At 38.2% G+C, this 17,841-nt stretch overlaps 1 protein-coding gene across 1 annotated transcript in view; it reads right to left on the minus strand.

Annotated features, from left to right (window-relative positions):
* Window positions 1–17,841, minus strand: part of scaper (S-phase cyclin A-associated protein in the ER) — a 76,588-nt gene that overhangs the window by 58,032 nt on the left and 715 nt on the right. Inside the window, exons 2-8 of the mRNA XM_047355320.1 lie at window positions 12,155–12,272; window positions 9,081–9,157; window positions 8,673–8,870; window positions 3,470–3,570; window positions 2,927–3,043; window positions 2,288–2,415; window positions 1,930–2,210 (exon numbers count right to left, since the gene is read on the minus strand). Of these exons, the coding sequence (XP_047211276.1) occupies window positions 1,930–2,210; window positions 2,288–2,415; window positions 2,927–3,043; window positions 3,470–3,570; window positions 8,673–8,870; window positions 9,081–9,157; window positions 12,155–12,272 (1,020 nt within the window). The remainder of the gene's footprint in view (window positions 1–1,929; window positions 2,211–2,287; window positions 2,416–2,926; window positions 3,044–3,469; window positions 3,571–8,672; window positions 8,871–9,080; window positions 9,158–12,154; window positions 12,273–17,841) is intronic.

The raw sequence follows: 17,841 nt of genomic DNA on the forward strand, positions 1-17,841 counted from the left end.
ATCACAAGGTTTCTACAGTTTAAAGTGCTTTTAATCAGATGCCAGACAAAGTGCTGATTTGATCAGAGTTTTCTACAGGTGGCTAAAAGAAAGCTTCGTTTGTTTACAAGAAAGAAATATTTCCGGCTGTGAAAAACACACAGTCATGGTTGAAAACTAATGGAGCACTGCTGATCACTTTTATAAAGACGAGGCTGCTTTAAAAATGTCTGTCAAGCAGCTGACTAAAGGCACTAACTGGGAAGACGACCCAACTAGCCAACTAATATCAGATGTTATTCTTGAAAAAACAGAATGGCAAAAGAGTAAAATATATAGCAGCTAGAAAGTAAGAGTTTATTCCTTCTTTTGGTGTAAGTGGGCATCAAATAATTTTCGTCACCTCAACCAGGACAAAGCTGTTTCACTTACCAAGACAGAACCTCAGAGAGAAACTCACTGCAACTTCAAGTCATAATCCCTTCAGATCAGGTGAAAAACCCCTCTGTCATTTTAGACTTTAAATTAAGCTTCTCAAACCACATTAACAATTTAACAAAATCATTTTATCCTTTGAAGAACATTTCAAGAGTAAGTGTTTCTGTCTCGGTCCAATGCCGAGACTTTAGTATTTTGCTTCTATAACATGTAGAACTGATTATTGTTATGCGCTGCTTTATTGGTCTTCAGCTACTTGCTGAAAATGCTCCCGAGGCCTCACCACGCCTCAATTTTAAAATCTCTGCATTGGCTACTGGTGCATTTTAGAATACATTTTTAAAAAGAGCTTTAACTGGTTAATGAAAAACTATTAAAGGTATTAGCCCAATTTATCTATCAGATCTGCTTGCACATAACCCCCACCGAGTCTTCTGTTGGCATCTAAAGAACCAGCAGAACTAAAACTCACAAAGAGGTGTCTTTTATAACGGCCCTCGCTTGTAAAATAGTTGTCCATACAACAGGAAGCCAGTGTTTTTTGAAGGCAACCTAAAACTCCTATTTATTCAGTCTGGATTTCAGTACATAAATTAAATTGTTTATGTTTTGTTACATTACTTGTATTTCATTTAATTAAGTTTTAAATGTTTTGTGTTTATCTATTGGATTTAATCTCTATTTCCATGTTTACAACTGTACCAAAGTTTAGTCTCCTGAGCAGTATTTATAATCATTTTTGGCCTTTCTTACTAGATGGTTTCGTTTCTCAGCTCCTCAGCCGTTCATTGTATAACCTTTGTTGTTAATTTTGTGTTTATGTTGAAAGGTTCATTGTTTTTAAGCTCTGTACAGCACTTTGTTACACCCATCTGTATGAAAAGCACTACAAATAAAGCTTGATTGACTAACTATTATTGACTATGTATCAAAATCAAAATAATGAATAGATGTTACAGAAACATTATTATTACTGTTAAAAGCAATATATAAAATTATTTCTGTATTGGAAAGAATAATTATTGTTTTTTATGTTTTAAATGAAACAATCAGATCATGTTATTGATTTTTGTCTTCAGTAACTACATAAATATAATTACACTGCAGTATTTTTAACTTAAGGTTATCATATGGTGACAATCTGATCCCAGCCCACGTCTAATCATGCTTTAAATCATCTGAGCCAAACTGAGCAGATAGGCTGAATATACAGATTTGTATTTTTACAACTGAAGGTTATAACACACACTTACCGAGTGTGTTTGATGTACTGTCAGGATTTATTTCATGACAATGAAAATGGGTCTATCTGCCTCTATAATGTCAGTGCACAATCAATCGTTTCAAATCTGACAAGCCTGTCTGGAAAACCTTCCTATTAATATCACAGAGGCCAAAACAAAAACAAAAGTGGCTAAAAAAATGATCTAATGTTACACTGCTCCATGTGAATAATTGATATCCAGGGACTGCTGTAGCAGGGAGATGTCATGCGGTACTCAACGTTAGTACCTCCATTATGTGTCCATTTTCTGGATGTTCAACCTCCTCCACTGGGACAGGCTTCACAGTAACTTGCGGCCCGGAGTCAGTTTGGGTCACGTCCTTGTCCGGGGGACACTCAGGACGGAGCTGTTGCTTTTCCGGTAGATGTGACCGATTACACTTGGCGCTGTCCTGCTTAGCGGGGACATGAGCCAGGACAGGACTGACCTTGGCAACCATGGCAGCAGAGCGAGGTTTGGCAGCGCGTCCTCGCTGCACTGTCTCCCAGCCTTCTGCATCTTTTTTACCTGGAATAGGAAATAGAAGCTCGCTAAACATCATCTTTTGAGTGCATGGTGGAGTTGGCCGTTGAGTTGTCTCTTACTGGGTTTTTCGGCTGGGGATGTGGTTGGCTGACTGGAGCTGTGGCTGGCCTGAGTGCACTTTACTCTGTCGGCCCAGCTGGGACCTGTGTGGGAGAGCCGAGCGCCGGCCAGAGTTGGTGCAGGACCACTGATGAAGATCAGAGACACACATAAACAAACCAAAAAAAAGGCAATGTATGAGAACATTCAAAAGTCAACGGCAGAGGTGAAACAGACTTTAAATTGTATTCTGCAGCCATTATTTTTTAGACCATGAAAAACACTTCAACCTGCAGAAGATGGTCTATCTACCCCTCCCTGTAGGCTCCAGCGTGAGCTAGCATAGAACTGGATTAAACAACAGGCCTCCGTCATGATCAATATCCATTTCCTGCGGCATCAGATTACAGAGCAGTGCACATATTGAACCGATGCTTCAGCAGTCTTTAACTGACACTTTCGTCTACACCTTTCCACTAATTCTGTAAGTGAAGAGTGAGAGCCTTAACAAATTGCATTAAACAAATGCCTCAACAATCATTGTCCTACTTGCTACACAGTCTGCTCTTTCAAATCGTATAAATTTCACAATGCAATCCTGAAACCACATTGTCAATGCTAAAAAGATAAAAAGTTTTAAAAGAAAACAGCATGCTTACCCAAAGCTTAGGGTGCGACGTGCACCTGAAGGGGGCACTATTCTGTCTGCAGTGGGGCTTGGCATTACATGGCGTCCAGGAGACATCTTTCGCACCTCCCAAGCTAAAGAGGTCGGCCTGAACAATTTCAATATGTGATACTTTAATTGACGTTTCCCGATTCATTTTTGATACACATACACATATTTTGTATAAAAAGCAGAAGAGCTAATAATTGCCACAAAAAAAAGCATGCAAAAGTTTCAGATTGCCTTATTGATTAACAGTACACTTTAAATGGACAAAAAGGGAGGCGGCACTTGGAATTTAATTTCTTAGTCAATTTATGACTGCAGCGGTCACTGTGTTAAAGAGAAGCCAATAAACTCATGGATCTCTTTGAATTAAAGCCAAGACTATTGATCTATTCTGTTTGTGACTCAAAGCCAGGGACTAGACACCCGCACTTCCAGCTTCACTGCTGGGAGAAGTTTAGCATAAGGAATGACTTGGAAACAAAGAAGGACAGAGAGTAACAACAAATTTAAATAAATAAACATTCACCTATTCTGGGCGTCTGTTTTCTCCAGTTTCTCCTGAAGCTGGATCCAGTCTATGAGGGCTTTGAAATCGCGAACGTAGTTGTCCAACATCATCAACACCTCCTGCGGGCAGCCGAGAAAATAAGAAAATCAGGCAAAAAAATAACAAAGATCAAGGATAAAATATGAAATTATATACAGATGCCCAAAATGGTAACAACAGAATTCAAAACTACTAAAAAGTTTTTAAGTAATATTTACTGGCTAAATATGGAGAAATGCACTGCTGGTTCTTTGATAGACAAACTGCTTACATGACTATCCGAGCTACTCAACAGGAGGTTGGCTATAAATGTATATACTGGAAAATTAAAGTGAACTATTTAGGACGTAATAAAAATGAGATAATAAATACTTAGATACATTGTAAATAGAGGGCTTCTGCAATTTTTAGAAATATAAATTTCAACGTATTATAATTTTCTACCTAAATTGGTGTTTCTCAGCATGTGACCGCGGGCTTTTACACCAAGGTCAGCAAACTTCATCTTCCATTGTATACAGTAAATTTCATAACTATTATTGATGACCGATTTTAACCAACTATTGGATTCCCGATTTTAAGCTAATCCTTGATATATATTTTCCATGACAAAGAAGCCAGTAGCGAATAACACAACATGATCATCTTGAATGTAATTGCCCAAACAGCCACAAACCCGTTTCAGAAGAGGAATAGTTCTGCAGTTTTAAGGGGAAACGCTCAGTGTGTAAATTCTTTTAAACAGGGTTTGTGGTTCGTTTTAGAGGAAAACAGCTGATTTCCACAGCTAGAGCAACAAACTGCACGACAAAGTAAGGCTGTCTGCATATTAAACAACAAAAGCCTGTGGAAGAAGCAAGCAGACAAATGCGGGTGATGAAGCAAAAATATAAATCAGGAATATCTGACTTTAAAAAACCCGAAACAAAACAATTCTGTGACCATTTCTCTGAGCAAAAACATCATCCATAAAGAAATTATATTAAGAATTTAGGCCAAATAATGTTTATCCAACTTCAGTCAAGTAAAACCTACATGTAATAAATATGCTGTATAATGACCCCAACACTCTGACTTGGTTTGGTTTGCAACACTTAAAAAGATTATTTTCAGTTTTAAAAAGGTAAACGATCACAAATCCCAGTTAATTGCCACATAAAAGCCAGTATATTGAGCTACAGGCAAAGGATGAACAGTTTAGTGAGGAGCACAGAACAGCAATGGGTAGAACCTGACTGATGGACGAGAAGAAACTCTCTCTGCTTTGGCAGTTCAAACTCCAATTTTCACAATTTCATTTCATTACATGCCCATAGCTGAAGACCTGATTTGGAAAATCTTGCCATATTTAAGACTTCTTAAGGCCAAAAAGTTTAAACATTAAATACAATAGTTGTATTGACTATTTTAAGAACTCACAGAGAGCCTGTAAAAACAGATAATAAATCTAGCCTTACTTTAACTCTACTTTATGTGATTGGACATTGCTAAAAATCTGTTTCACATGATTACATGAAAAGATGTAAACCATCAAATAGCAACAGCTGTAAATCTTAAATATAGTGAGAGGCCCCATTTAGTTGATCAATTTTAATCAGCAAACATGATCTTGCATCAATAACAAGGGTACGCTTGCGATCAGCTGTGTAAAGACAAACACTTTACAGGAAAGCTTTGAGGAAGAACAGAGCAGCACCCCGAATCCTTTACAACAGACGCCTATTATCTACTCTTGGACTCAGTTGCAGCATTGGCAGCACAGAAGTGGCCCGTGAGAAGCTTTTTCCCAGAGCTGCAATGAAACGGACGAAAATGATTGATGTGTAGCGTGAAGGGAGTGGTAATTGAGAGTAAAGCTTCATGGTGCTTTTAGTTAATAGACAAGTCAATCCAGTGAATGATGTGCGCAGCAGCGTGCCTGCTGATTAGGGCTGGTCAACCATCAGAGTCTTCAGCTATTGCTACTGTGTTCATTTGGTAATGAAGGACGATATGGTGAAGGATTTGCTTACCATTATGAGAAATCAAATAACAGACTGAAAGCAATATAAAAGAGGTGTATCGCCAGAGACTACTTCCAAATTAAATGGTTTCCTAAGAAATGGCAGGTGAACAACTATCCTTTAAGAGACCTAGGCTTAAAATACTGTAGCCTATAAAAGCCTGAGGTCAATGCACACAATGCATATATTTCCATTTATACTAGTTCAGATTAAAATAACCTATTCCAACTCATTTTAAACCATAAAGCTTCCCAGCAAAATGAAACTCTGAAAACCTTTCCATTATGCTCAGGGTAAGGGAGTGTGGACATTATTTCACCCCTCCTGCTCAGAAAACAATTTTCATTTGAGACAGAAAACTATTTCTATCAGGTCAGCTCAGAGCAGTTACTTGAAATGATGTAAGATATTACAGTAACACAGCCTTAGCTGATAATTAGGCATCACTTCCGCTCGATGATAATGTTCATAGAGCTTTAGGTGGAAAATGGTGAGCTGTTTGTGTAAGAGCGTACAACGCAGACACCAGGGGATTGTGGCTGGGGGTAATCAAAGCACTCTGCTTCCTCTCCAGATGACTCCATCATTTATCAGTGTCCATTAAGTCCAAGCTGGGTGGGATAGGGGATTATGACCAGCAACAAGGCTTCATGGCCATTAGACAGCATTAGAGAGTAGTGAGTGAGAGAGAGAGAGAGGTATGGAGGGGAAAGAAAAAACTGATCGCACCCCCAGCAGCTTGTCTTCTGACATATGACAACAGACAGCATGCTTATCGCACCACAGGGAGCCATGCTGTGGCACTGACACCGAGCCCACTCTGGGGAACTGGGGTTTGGAGCGGACTGGTGGCCGTCACCGGAACCATATTCAGCATGGCAAATGAGCACTGGTGTGTCAGATTGTCCTGGAACAACAACTAACAGCACAGATGTCCATCAGAACCACCCCAACACAACCAGAAAGAAAAACAGATTACGTCAAAAAAGCTAATTTAATGTGCAACCTGTGGAGTAAAAACAGCTAAATCCTGTTTCAGAAAATGCATTTCAAAAGGAAACAGTAACAATATAAATTATATATATATTTTAAAAAAAATACACTTCAGGCTTGCAAATAAAGAGTCTGAGCCCCATCTTCTAAACTAGCCTCTGCATCATAAGCTGGAAGCAAAAGGAATGTTGAGAAATGTGATCTCAAGGCCTCCCTCTAGTGTTTACAAATCATACAACAGAAGCACAAACTTGACATGATATCAAGCTAATTATTTCTAACACTCACATTGTTTATTTTTGTTTGGTTTGTTCCCTAGTAAAAATGAGACAAACCAGTAAAAACTAGACATTTTCCATATATTGTACAAAAAGACATACAGCCTATCTTTCTAACTGTCTGACTAAAAAAATAACAGTTTTAGGTCAGGTAAGATTACCAATTTTCTCATTACTTAGTACCACAAGAGAATGAGATTTTTTTTTATTATTATTAATTAATTCAATTTCAGAATGTCACATATGCCATGATTGCATTGTGTCTTTAAAAAAAATTGAGAAGGCCCAGAATATAATGATGCCATGGCTTTGTAAGCTTCTGATTAATTCACAACATCTCTGTTAAATGCAGGAAATAAATAGTGGACCTCAACAACAAGTCTGAATAACATTTGAGTACAATTTTCAGATGCCTAAAGAAGCCTCACTAATCTGTTTAAACAATTATAGACAGGTATAAACACTATGGATATGTTCATTTCTACAACTGAAAAAACAGCAAAATACCAAATGAAGACGCTGTTAGTTCAAGTGAAAGGAGACCTGTGCTAACATGGGCTGAAACGCCACTAAATGGGGAAGAAGCCATTACATTAATAAAATACAGATTTCAGTTTGCAAATGCATTAAGGGACAAAGATCTTAAGTTTTGGAGACATGACCTATTGTTTAATGGGAATAAGGTTTGGCCATAATACCATTGTTACGGTTGGAGGACATTGGTGATAGGTTAAAAGCGGAGAACGCTATCCCACTGTAAAGTACGGGGGTGGCAGAATCATGCTGTGCGGGTGACTTGCAGCAGAAGGGACCGGTGCGCTTCACAAAATGAATGGCATTGTGAAAAAAAAAAATGATTTAAATATTATTATCAATGTAAATATGGAAGGAAAATCTCGAGACACCAGACAGGAAGCACAGCTTGGACAGGAATAGGTTTTCCAAATGGGCAACAAATCCCTGCAAACCAGGTTTGACCCAGGTCCTCCAGTTTAAAAAAAAAAAAAAAAAAAGGCAGTACTGCCAAATATTTTTTAAACTTGAAGACAGTTCTTTAGGGGAATATACTGGAATTTCAAAAATAGAAATAATTTTAGTAATGGTAATTAACCCAAAACATTAATGTATCTGGTTTAAATGTCAGACAGTGAGAGCAATTTGTGTGTATTTTTGTACAATAGATGACTGTATGGATTCAACTGTACATAAAATCCAAATTTTACAAGAAGGAAAAAAAAAAATCAAACTGACACAAAATGACTGACTGAATATATGTAGGACACATGGGTACATCTCTGTTTCAGATCATTTATTTGGACGAACATAATTTCTCAAATATCCTTTCCTTCTTCTTTACTTGGGACGAAAATGTGAAACTATCTAAAGATGTCTTCTATACCTTTTTGGAAGTCCAAAAGCTAGTACCTACTAAAATAATATTTTTAAAACAGTTATCCTTTGACTTCAGTGTTGTTCCCTCTGTAACTTACCATCTGGAGTACCGATTGTACAATACATTTTAAGCTGGATAGGAACAGATGTGCAAACAACGCATGTAATTCTAAAGATTGACTTTTTCCTTGAGACATTTAACCAGAATAATTTGCTAAATGCTGGTCAAACTGCACTGCATCTTGGTATCAAAGAGTACTTTTCTCTCTGCCGGGTCAAAAGGGAGAGAATCCTACTTTATTTCTGTAAAATATCTAACCTGACCTTACCTTCGCAAATATATGCTGAATGTGACACTCATTAATATTAAAATGGCTAAATTATGAACCAGCAAAAATGAATTACAAAGAACACAAATGAATGCTAGCCATAAGCCAATAAAATAACCTGAATTGTCAACAAAATGTTTCAGTGAACCTCTTGATTTATAAGAATAAATGAAAGAACAAGACCAACCTTGCATTCTAAGACACTTTGATCAGATTCACACGTGACGTAAATCTCATCCACGGCCCGACGCAGGTTGTCAAAGAGGAAGGCCCAGTATCGAGCACGCAGGTCCACTTTGCGTGGCTGTCTGGATTTGGTAGGGCTCTTGTCAGGACCCTTATCCAATACGGTTCCAGATGTATTCTTACTTTCCACACCATTATTCTGTGAACACATGGAATATCATGGAAACACAACCCTTTCAGGTGTAACCATTTTTCTAGACTGGGAAGGCAAGTATGTGGTTATGTTACCATGAATACACGTTTAGACTCACTCATACATTGCAAAACTGGGAGTCGGGTCTGAGAACAAGAAAATGACAAATTATGTTGGTGAACGGGGCCCTCTGCTGGAACAAGATGATATTCTTACCTGTTTTTTATTCTTCTGTTGTCCACTATTGACCCTTTGAGACTTTGAACAGCCGCTGGTGCAGCCTTTGGACTTTGCTTTATGGGAAAAAAATGGACAAACATAAGAGCCTTACATTTACCTTCTGAATTAACAAGACAATATGTTTGTAATGATCCAGTGAGACAAACTGTCACAAAACATGAATAAGGTCAAAACCCATTAGAAGTTCTGGAATTTAAATAAAAAATGTTAGCTGAATTTGCTCACTCACACACAATTTAATCCTCAAACTCAAGAACCAACGAAAATTACAAATAAATATCTACACCAGGGCCTAAAAACATTTTGTGTCAATTCAACAAATCCCTGGAAATGACACTAAAATCAACCTGACCCAAGTCAATTTATTATATAGCACAGAAACACCCAAGTATGTTTTCCCCTCAGAAACAACTACAAGCTACCCAAAAAGAGACAAACATAAGATCCAAGTTACAGAGGACTTCAACAGATTTTGATAACTGGCAGTAAATCACTTCTTCCTGTGGACACACCTAAGGCATGGAAAGGATGTCGGAACACCATGAGCAGACCTTTCAGGCCAGAAGATCGTCTACTCCCAAACCCTTGACCGTATTTCTCTAGCTTTGAAAATGCCTGTGATACATCTTCATAAAATTATTTTTTTTTTTTACATAAACCTTGTATCTTTGATCTATAAACACATCACTTATATGAGAGATGATTAAAAAACAGCTACTGCAGACAAAATATTCATACATAAATGTGTTGGCGAGTTCATTAAGTTTTCAAAACAATGAGGATTAATATGTTGGTATTTTGCTACAATCATTTTACATTTTAGAGGCTACAAAGGTCTGTACACTGTACTAGATCAGAGACTTAAGAGGATGTGTGTCACTCACATTCAGTCTGACGTGAGCTTTGTCTAAGAGTCTAGAAACTTATAATAATAATAATAAACAAACATTGTATCATTTTTTATTTAGCTCAAGAAATCAAGCCTTGACAGAAGAAAGAAAAAGGAAAAACCTTCAGAATGCAAATATTTGAAGCGAATGCATTAGCAAGACTGAGAATCCTGAAGCGTCTACTGTTTCTGGATTATTAAATACGCACAAGGCAGAAAGATGTAGTCATTTTAAATACAATTCCTTGCCTCGGGTCAATGCTCTCAGATCATGTCTGCAAGATTTGCTTCAGAGGACACCAAGCTGTCTCAGAGAAATAACCGCTCAGGGGCTGCACAGTCCCCTTTCAACTGGCCAAATATTTTCCTGGGATGCAGAGTGTAAATACGCAGCACATGAAATATGATACTCCACCAAATACTGCATGCCAACACACATTTGCATTCATCAAAATTTTGATCACTACTTCAATTTAATAATATAGTGCAACTCTAATCAGTTCATGTCAATACGCATATCAATCTGTGATAAATTGCGGCATGTTTGCGGTCAATGACAAATACCAAAACACCGCAACAAACCTGCATGTCTGCATACATAAACAGTCACTGTAAAAAACATCTAAACACACTAATCTGTCTGCAACAAGACAAGTTAGACTTTAAATTACCCATTTTAAAACAGGAGTTATAAACGAGAAAACCCCAATCTTGCTCTGTCAGAAGAGCTTTACAGCCCCCCAACGCACACAAACATACACACACGTTTTCAAGATACAAGGGCTTTTATTTTAAAATTCCTAGAACCGTATTTAAGGAGTTAAACACAAAGCTCCAATGCCAAGCAGCAGGTTGTGCACAGCAAACCTTCAATGGGTGAATGGGGATGTGCCCATTTGAAAATAGGCGTTGCTAAACGGGTGATGGCACTGTCTTGAATTAGAGAAAAGAAATCTGTAAGCAAATGAGAAAATGTTTCACATCACTTTGGCCCGTGCAGTTCGGAACAACTTTGCACTGACGAGTCGGGCTTCGTTGAAAGCTCTGCGAGCAGATGAGAGGAGATGAAGAATATCTGTCAAACATATAGAGAACGGACCTCATCGAGCACTTGAGTATTTAACATGATTCATGTTTAAAAGGCTTTAAAACATATTTATGTTTTGCAAGTATTCCATTAAAATGAGGGCACATTACACAACACTGGTCAGACTTTTGAGTGACAAACTCTGAATAAACAGAGGCAAGATATGCAAATGGTGACAGTTTCCTGCCACGAGATTTATCAATGCCAAACTGTATGCGTTAACTGGTAAAGAACAGAACTGTTTCATTATTATCCAATGCGGGACGTGCTGTATGAGGATTTCTGCATCTGAACTACAGCAGTTTTTGATAACCGAGCCCCGATGTTTTGGTCTGGATAATTAGACTGTATACATTTTTCACTAAAACATGTTTGTATTAATCAATTACCAACAACAAACAGACATTTTAACCATGCAGAAAACGATGTTTCCATCTCCTTTCTTTTTTTAACCAGCATTTTTAACGAGTGAAACCGCAGGAAAAGAAGAACTCTGAAGAACTTATGATGCATTTAATCAGAGGGAACCAAACATACATGTTCAAGTCTGTGTGTATCACACCCGTGATTAATTAATGAGCTTAAGCGCAACCCTTCAAGTTTGGGTAAGAAGCTAGTTGTAGATCAGCTCCCTGTTAAGTAGATCAGACTGCATAAGTTGTACAGGTGCAGCGCACACTCTAGAAACAATGATTTTATGAGCCCTACACTCTCTCGGCTGCATCTCATCTCTTCATTCTTCTGTCCTCATTGCTTAAAGTATTGCCAGGGATTTTCTCTGACAATTTGACAGAAATCTTGATGCCAAGCCTGAAGCTGGAAAAAAAAAAAAAACAGCTATTGTATTTCAGCTTCCTAGTAAACGGTACCAAAAAAAGCCCCCACATGCATTCTTCGTTCCTTCTCTTCATCTCACTTTCACAGCAAGCACCAAGCATCTTATGTAAAAGCAGAACACTCCAAATAAATCCCTTAACAGTCTTTAACTCTACAATACTTCAATCTAAATAGTGGCACCTCCTGTATGATAAAAATGTCATTGCTGGAAAGTTTGATTTGCATGCGGCTACCCACCTTCCTCCTCTTTGTTCTCTAAAGGGACACTCCAGGCAATGAGGTTCCGAGCAGCACGGCCCTCTTCAGCGACTATTTTCCGTACTTTGTCGTGGCTGTTGGAGCGCTGAAAAGAGGCCTGCAAATAGAGAGCAGATCTAACTACGTATTTTCCCCCTGGTCTATTATTTTTCACATATTGTGACATCAATGTATTATATTGCTAACATAATGTCAACAATTCCAATAGACAGAAAGGAATAATAATTTTTTTTAAAACAGGATTAACCTAGGTCACACAAACATGTTTGCCACCACAAAGTCTAATATTTACTTTCAGCAAATAATTAAGTTAAGTCCTTTGCCAAATTTTTATTTTTTAGTTTGCCTTTTCCCACAGTTAAGTTTTTTACAGCACTTGAAGTGCTGTAATGTTAGTTCATGGGTAGAATGTCAGACCTTACAGTGAATCTCCATCAGAAACCTGTGACCTCCACCCCTGATGCTAGCGTTTGTTTTTTTTGTTATGGCTAAAAATGTTGATTTCCACCACTGAGCTACACATTCTAGTCCATGAATAAAATCTTTTACAGGATCTCACAAGAATAACTCCAGTTTACGTAAAATATTTGCTTCTGATGTTGTAGTTTCTCAAAAGAGAAATATATATATATAATTATATATATATATACACACACACACACTCACACTAACTTTGTACTAAACAATCACCAGACATATAGCAATAAAAAAATGCAGTTATGAACATGTTAATGGTCTCCAAAAAAAAAAACATGTTTTATTGATGCAGTTTTGAGGCATTCAAGACGGAATATACAGAATGAATTCATATCCTTAACAAAATTGTGTAAATAACAGACATTTTTATTAACAGTTAAAAATCAAAACCAAGACTGAATCCAGACTGATAAATCATTAAATGAATTCAAACTCCAGTGTTAACCAACAGCACAACCTGAAATGAGCAGTGTTGCTATGGTTACCTCCATTTTAAGACATCTTGCACACACATTTTGAACAACAGTTGGAATGTACACAGCAGCTAAATGTTTTCAGTTTCTCAAACAATGACGCACACAAAAGTAAAACCCTACATAAATTATTTGTCAGTTAGGAAATTAGAGGATTTAAAAAGTTTCCAACTGTGAAATTATGATTTGTATTCTTAGCATTTTGAAATTAAAGTGTATGTTAGAAAATGCTGTTTCAGTCAGTGACCCAGCCTTCCTATGGCTGTGAACCAGAAATGAGGGCACAGCACGGTAGCGTTAGAAGCACAGGGAAGAGGGTAAATGGCACAGACCATGACAAAAAACAGCCAGAGGCAGAAGCTTTAGACACACTCTGTGCCCCGCCCTCATCATGGTTGACCTACACATTGAATATGCATCAGTGAACCTGACCGTGATCCTGAGAGCTTAAAAAAAAAAAAACACAAAAACATACTGACATATTTTTCCCGCTGTCTTTGGCACATTGAGCCTGTGATGAAACATTGTATAAGCAACTCCCCACATCTCCACATAGAGAAAATGTCATAAAATCAAACTGTTTATATATGAAAGAAACTGCTTTAAATAAAAAGAGAGGAATGACTAAAACAGAAGCAAACAGCACAAGGCCCATCAGATTGGATCTTTCCTTCTTGTGTTTATCCTCCTCACAGAAACACATACAACACTCCTGCCAGTCCTACTAAATTATTCAATCTGCACTTCAGTCAAATCTAAATGAAATGTACTCATTTCTTGAGTTTTAGAGTTGAAATATAACCACTACCTGAAAAAAGAATAATATAAATGAGAAGCGGTTCTCCACCTAACTGCAAATGACTCATGGAACAAACTGTGTCTTTACTTGGCTGCTTCTCAAACAGACGTCTACAGCGCAGAAGAAAACAATTCTTCTACTAAGATATATATCTTATGCAACAAACTATTTTCTTTAATCCTACCAGAATAACATCAACATCCCTCATTAGGGGATACACATGGAGAAATAGCATGGGTGCATTTGTCTGATGCTAGTTAATGTCCCCAAGGGAGATACCCAGCTGACCTACTTTTGGTGAGCAAAATTCTTTACATGTCAAGTGGCCTGGCCTGGGCTTTATTCTGGTAACTAGAAAGACACTACAAAGACATAAAAGAATATCAAAAACCTGGACAGAGAAACATGAAAAGCTGCCATCTGAGGAGAGCAGGTTTACTCTGCATTTTGTAACCTGGACCACCAATAGATGAAAGGCTTTTTAAGGAATACGGTACCTACACACAACTCCTAGACACCTGTTCAACAGCCCAGGTAAACAAAAAGCGTTCCAACAACATTGTTGTGATCCACTTAATGAGTACTTAATACACTGATCCAAGCTGTCACCTGACCTGCAGAGCAGATAAATACTGTGGAGTCTAACTACTGTTCTCACATTTGGCCAGGCAGTCTATCGCCATGCACTACAGAGCCTGTTTAATTTCAAGACTGTGCTGAGTAAGGGGGCAAGTGTCGGGTTTCCCTCCTGGCAAGACCTACAAACGGACATAAGCATGAACAGAGAGGGACCACTGAGTCATTAGCAAAACATGGAAATAAAACCATTAGATCATACATACAGAATAGAAGTACAGTCTGTGAGCAGGTTCCTCTTCTTTATCCACTCCTGACATACTTAGTAGCCCATTCCATGCAACCTGTTCCTTCTAACCAGCACTGCCATTTGTCCAAGGTGACATCGTTGTCTGACAGCAGGACCAAAATAGACGTCCACTGTGTAGTCCACACTGCTATAACAACTTCCCCAGCTGTGCCAACTCCTCTCTCAAAAACGGTTGAGACTGACAAGTGGAGAATAGGCCATCAGTCCTCCCTTTCTCTTACACTATTTTGTCCAGATCAGTCTTTCAGTAATCTAGCCCGAACCCTCGCCACTCTGCTAAGTTAGCAGCCACTTCTTAGGCCTGACTCACTGCCTGCCAGTGTACGCAGCTTCCTATGCTTACTGCTAGCCTTGTCTTCACTCCCAGCTCTGCATCAGAGCCTCCACTATCTCTGCTTCACGTCTCTCACTCTCCTTCTGCCACAACGCTGCGCAGTCATGTGCACGCAGCGGGCCTGCCCCCTCTGCCCCTCTATACTGTGCAGCCGGGGGGATGAGAGTACATCTGCAGGGTGACACAGACACGGTGCGCAAACACAGCATATTATCCACAGAGTGATGCTCTGTAGCTGATGGGTATGGTGGTTCTGAGGTGCAAAACATCTGAAAAGGTAAATGGAAATGAAAACGATGGTTTTCAACATATTTTTTTAATAAAAAAATTAAAAGTGGTGTGCACTTGTATTGGCCTCTCCTGAGTAAATACTTTGTAGACCCACCTCTTGCTGAAAATCATTTGAGATGAGTCTCTACAAGCTTTGAATGTCTACAGAATTCAGTTCTTTCTGCTCATTCTGCCTCATAACTATCTACTACTTTTGCTGGACTCCAACATGAAATCCAAATTCAAAACCTTGATGTTTGACATTGTAAAGTCACAAAATGTGGGGGGAGGAAAAATACTTTTGTGAATACTTCTGAAACGCACTGTAAGTGCTAAAGACGTTATTGTACATGTGCACCAAAATTGAGCTTTAAAAAGGTATTATTTCCTGTCCAGTGTAAACATACTGCAGCCAACAATCTTGAATTCAGGTTCTTAAATAGTTTTGTCACATTCAGTATGTCTAAACATTGCCTGTTCCATTTGCAAGATCTGAACGACTGGCAAAATATTCAAGTATTCAAAGTATTCAAGAGTAAATTATTTTCATGTGATGCTAATATCACTGTATTACATTAGTCAAAGTTGCGTTAAGACAAAGCTAGCCTTCTGGTCAAATAGATATTTAAAGACATTAAGAAGAACAATCTTGTTGTAGTAGTCCATTTTAAAAGAAGCAATACCCCCCCAAGCTATCTTGTTATTGGATGTTAAAAGGAATCTGATTGATCAGAAAAGGTGCAGCAGATGTCTTAATGAAGATGTCCTCCCAAGTTGGAAATGATGCTCGTACAAATCTAAAGATATGTAGAACTGAAGTGGCATCTTTGATGATGAGCAGTAAAAGCTCTGAGATTAGCTGACAACATATGCCCCTTTTCCACTGGTTCGTTTTAGGCGGCGCGGCCCGCTCCACTTGGTTCCACCTGTTGTGTTTCCACAGACCCACTGACGGCTGGAGTTATGGTGGCTGAAGCCCGCCTCCAGCCGTCAGTGTAGTGCGTTTCGCTGAAATTACCGTGTGACATTGTCAGATTAAAGTAATCTGTGTGAAACGGTAAAAAATAAAAATAATAAATAAATATAAAATCTGAGTTGTTTTTTTTTTGTATAAAATGATTCAATGGGATAATTATCTGGACCACAGCCCAGCCAGAATCTATAAAACAAGGCTCAGGGGTTCTGATGTGAATGGGGGTGTGGCAGGAGAAGCGGATGGAGAGACCCTGCTGTCTGGTCTGGTCAAGCTCCAAGGTTGGCCTGAAGAAGTTACAATTTTTGGCTTTTTGATAAAGTTTTTGTCTCAGCCATGGCAATAACAAAGACAAGGACTTAAAAGCACCAAAACCGTGAACTTTTGACCACGTTGAAGTTGGTTTTAGGTTGGATATTAGATATTCATGCTCTGTGGATTCAGCGGAGACTTCCTCCCATTTGATCCAATGCAGGTCTGATTACGCAAAGCAGCTCACTGCTTGCTCCCTCCTCCTGCAGACGGCGGGTCGCTTAAGGACCGCCAATAAAATCTCAGAACCAAACACGCTGTTTTCATGGAGGTATTGTTTTGTATATTTAGGGGGAATGCGGCTGAACAGCTGATTTTATGTGTGATGTTATTAACACTACAGCGCTCCGCCTGCGTGTAATTCAGAAAGCTGATGTGTCCTTTTTCTTTTCTTTCAGCCTTCGGGCATGGTTTATGGTTTGTAAATAGTAAAAATAACATTTCGTTTGACCCGCTCCGGCCATTGTAGTCCTTGATACTGTTATAGTTGCTCTTGAGCTTTATTAACTTTTCCCTGCACTACCTAGCTGAGTGAAGTCGAGTAGGACCAGATCGAGCCAAGGTAAGAGTGATTTTATGCTCAGCTCTTTCATTTCTTTTTTTGCTCTACGTTTACTAAAATGCTAGCTTATTCCTTTTGCAAAACATATGGTTTTCTGTCAAAATATGCCATTTATTTTTTGCTAATATATTAAGTGTGTTTTTTTATTTAGTTGCTTTAAATCAGTTTAGTAAATTATTGTACATTATAACATGTTTGTTGTGTTCATCTTGTAGACCACAGTTAGATTTAGCAGTTGTACAGATTACAATAGGACAAATAATACAAGGACATACTGTTTGGTTAAATACTACTGTATTGATTTAGCATAGCTACATTTAATCTAATTAATTAAAGAAAGCAAAATAAATAATATTTGCTTTAACCAATTTCATGCTTAATAACCATATAAATCCATTCTTATAGATTCATACTAAGCATACCATTCAACATATTATTACTGAGACAACATTAACATTTGTGGGTGGATTTGCAAATTAAACTGCACAATATTATTTCTTAATTTTTAATTAAAATAATTTGCAGAAGAGAGTGCTGTATCCACCGTTCTTGCTATTTTCTCCCCCTGAGTTTACCAAAT

This window comes from Girardinichthys multiradiatus, chromosome 2 (genome assembly GCF_021462225.1).
Source record: "Girardinichthys multiradiatus isolate DD_20200921_A chromosome 2, DD_fGirMul_XY1, whole genome shotgun sequence".
Classification (NCBI taxonomy): Eukaryota; Metazoa; Chordata; class Actinopteri; order Cyprinodontiformes; family Goodeidae; genus Girardinichthys; species Girardinichthys multiradiatus.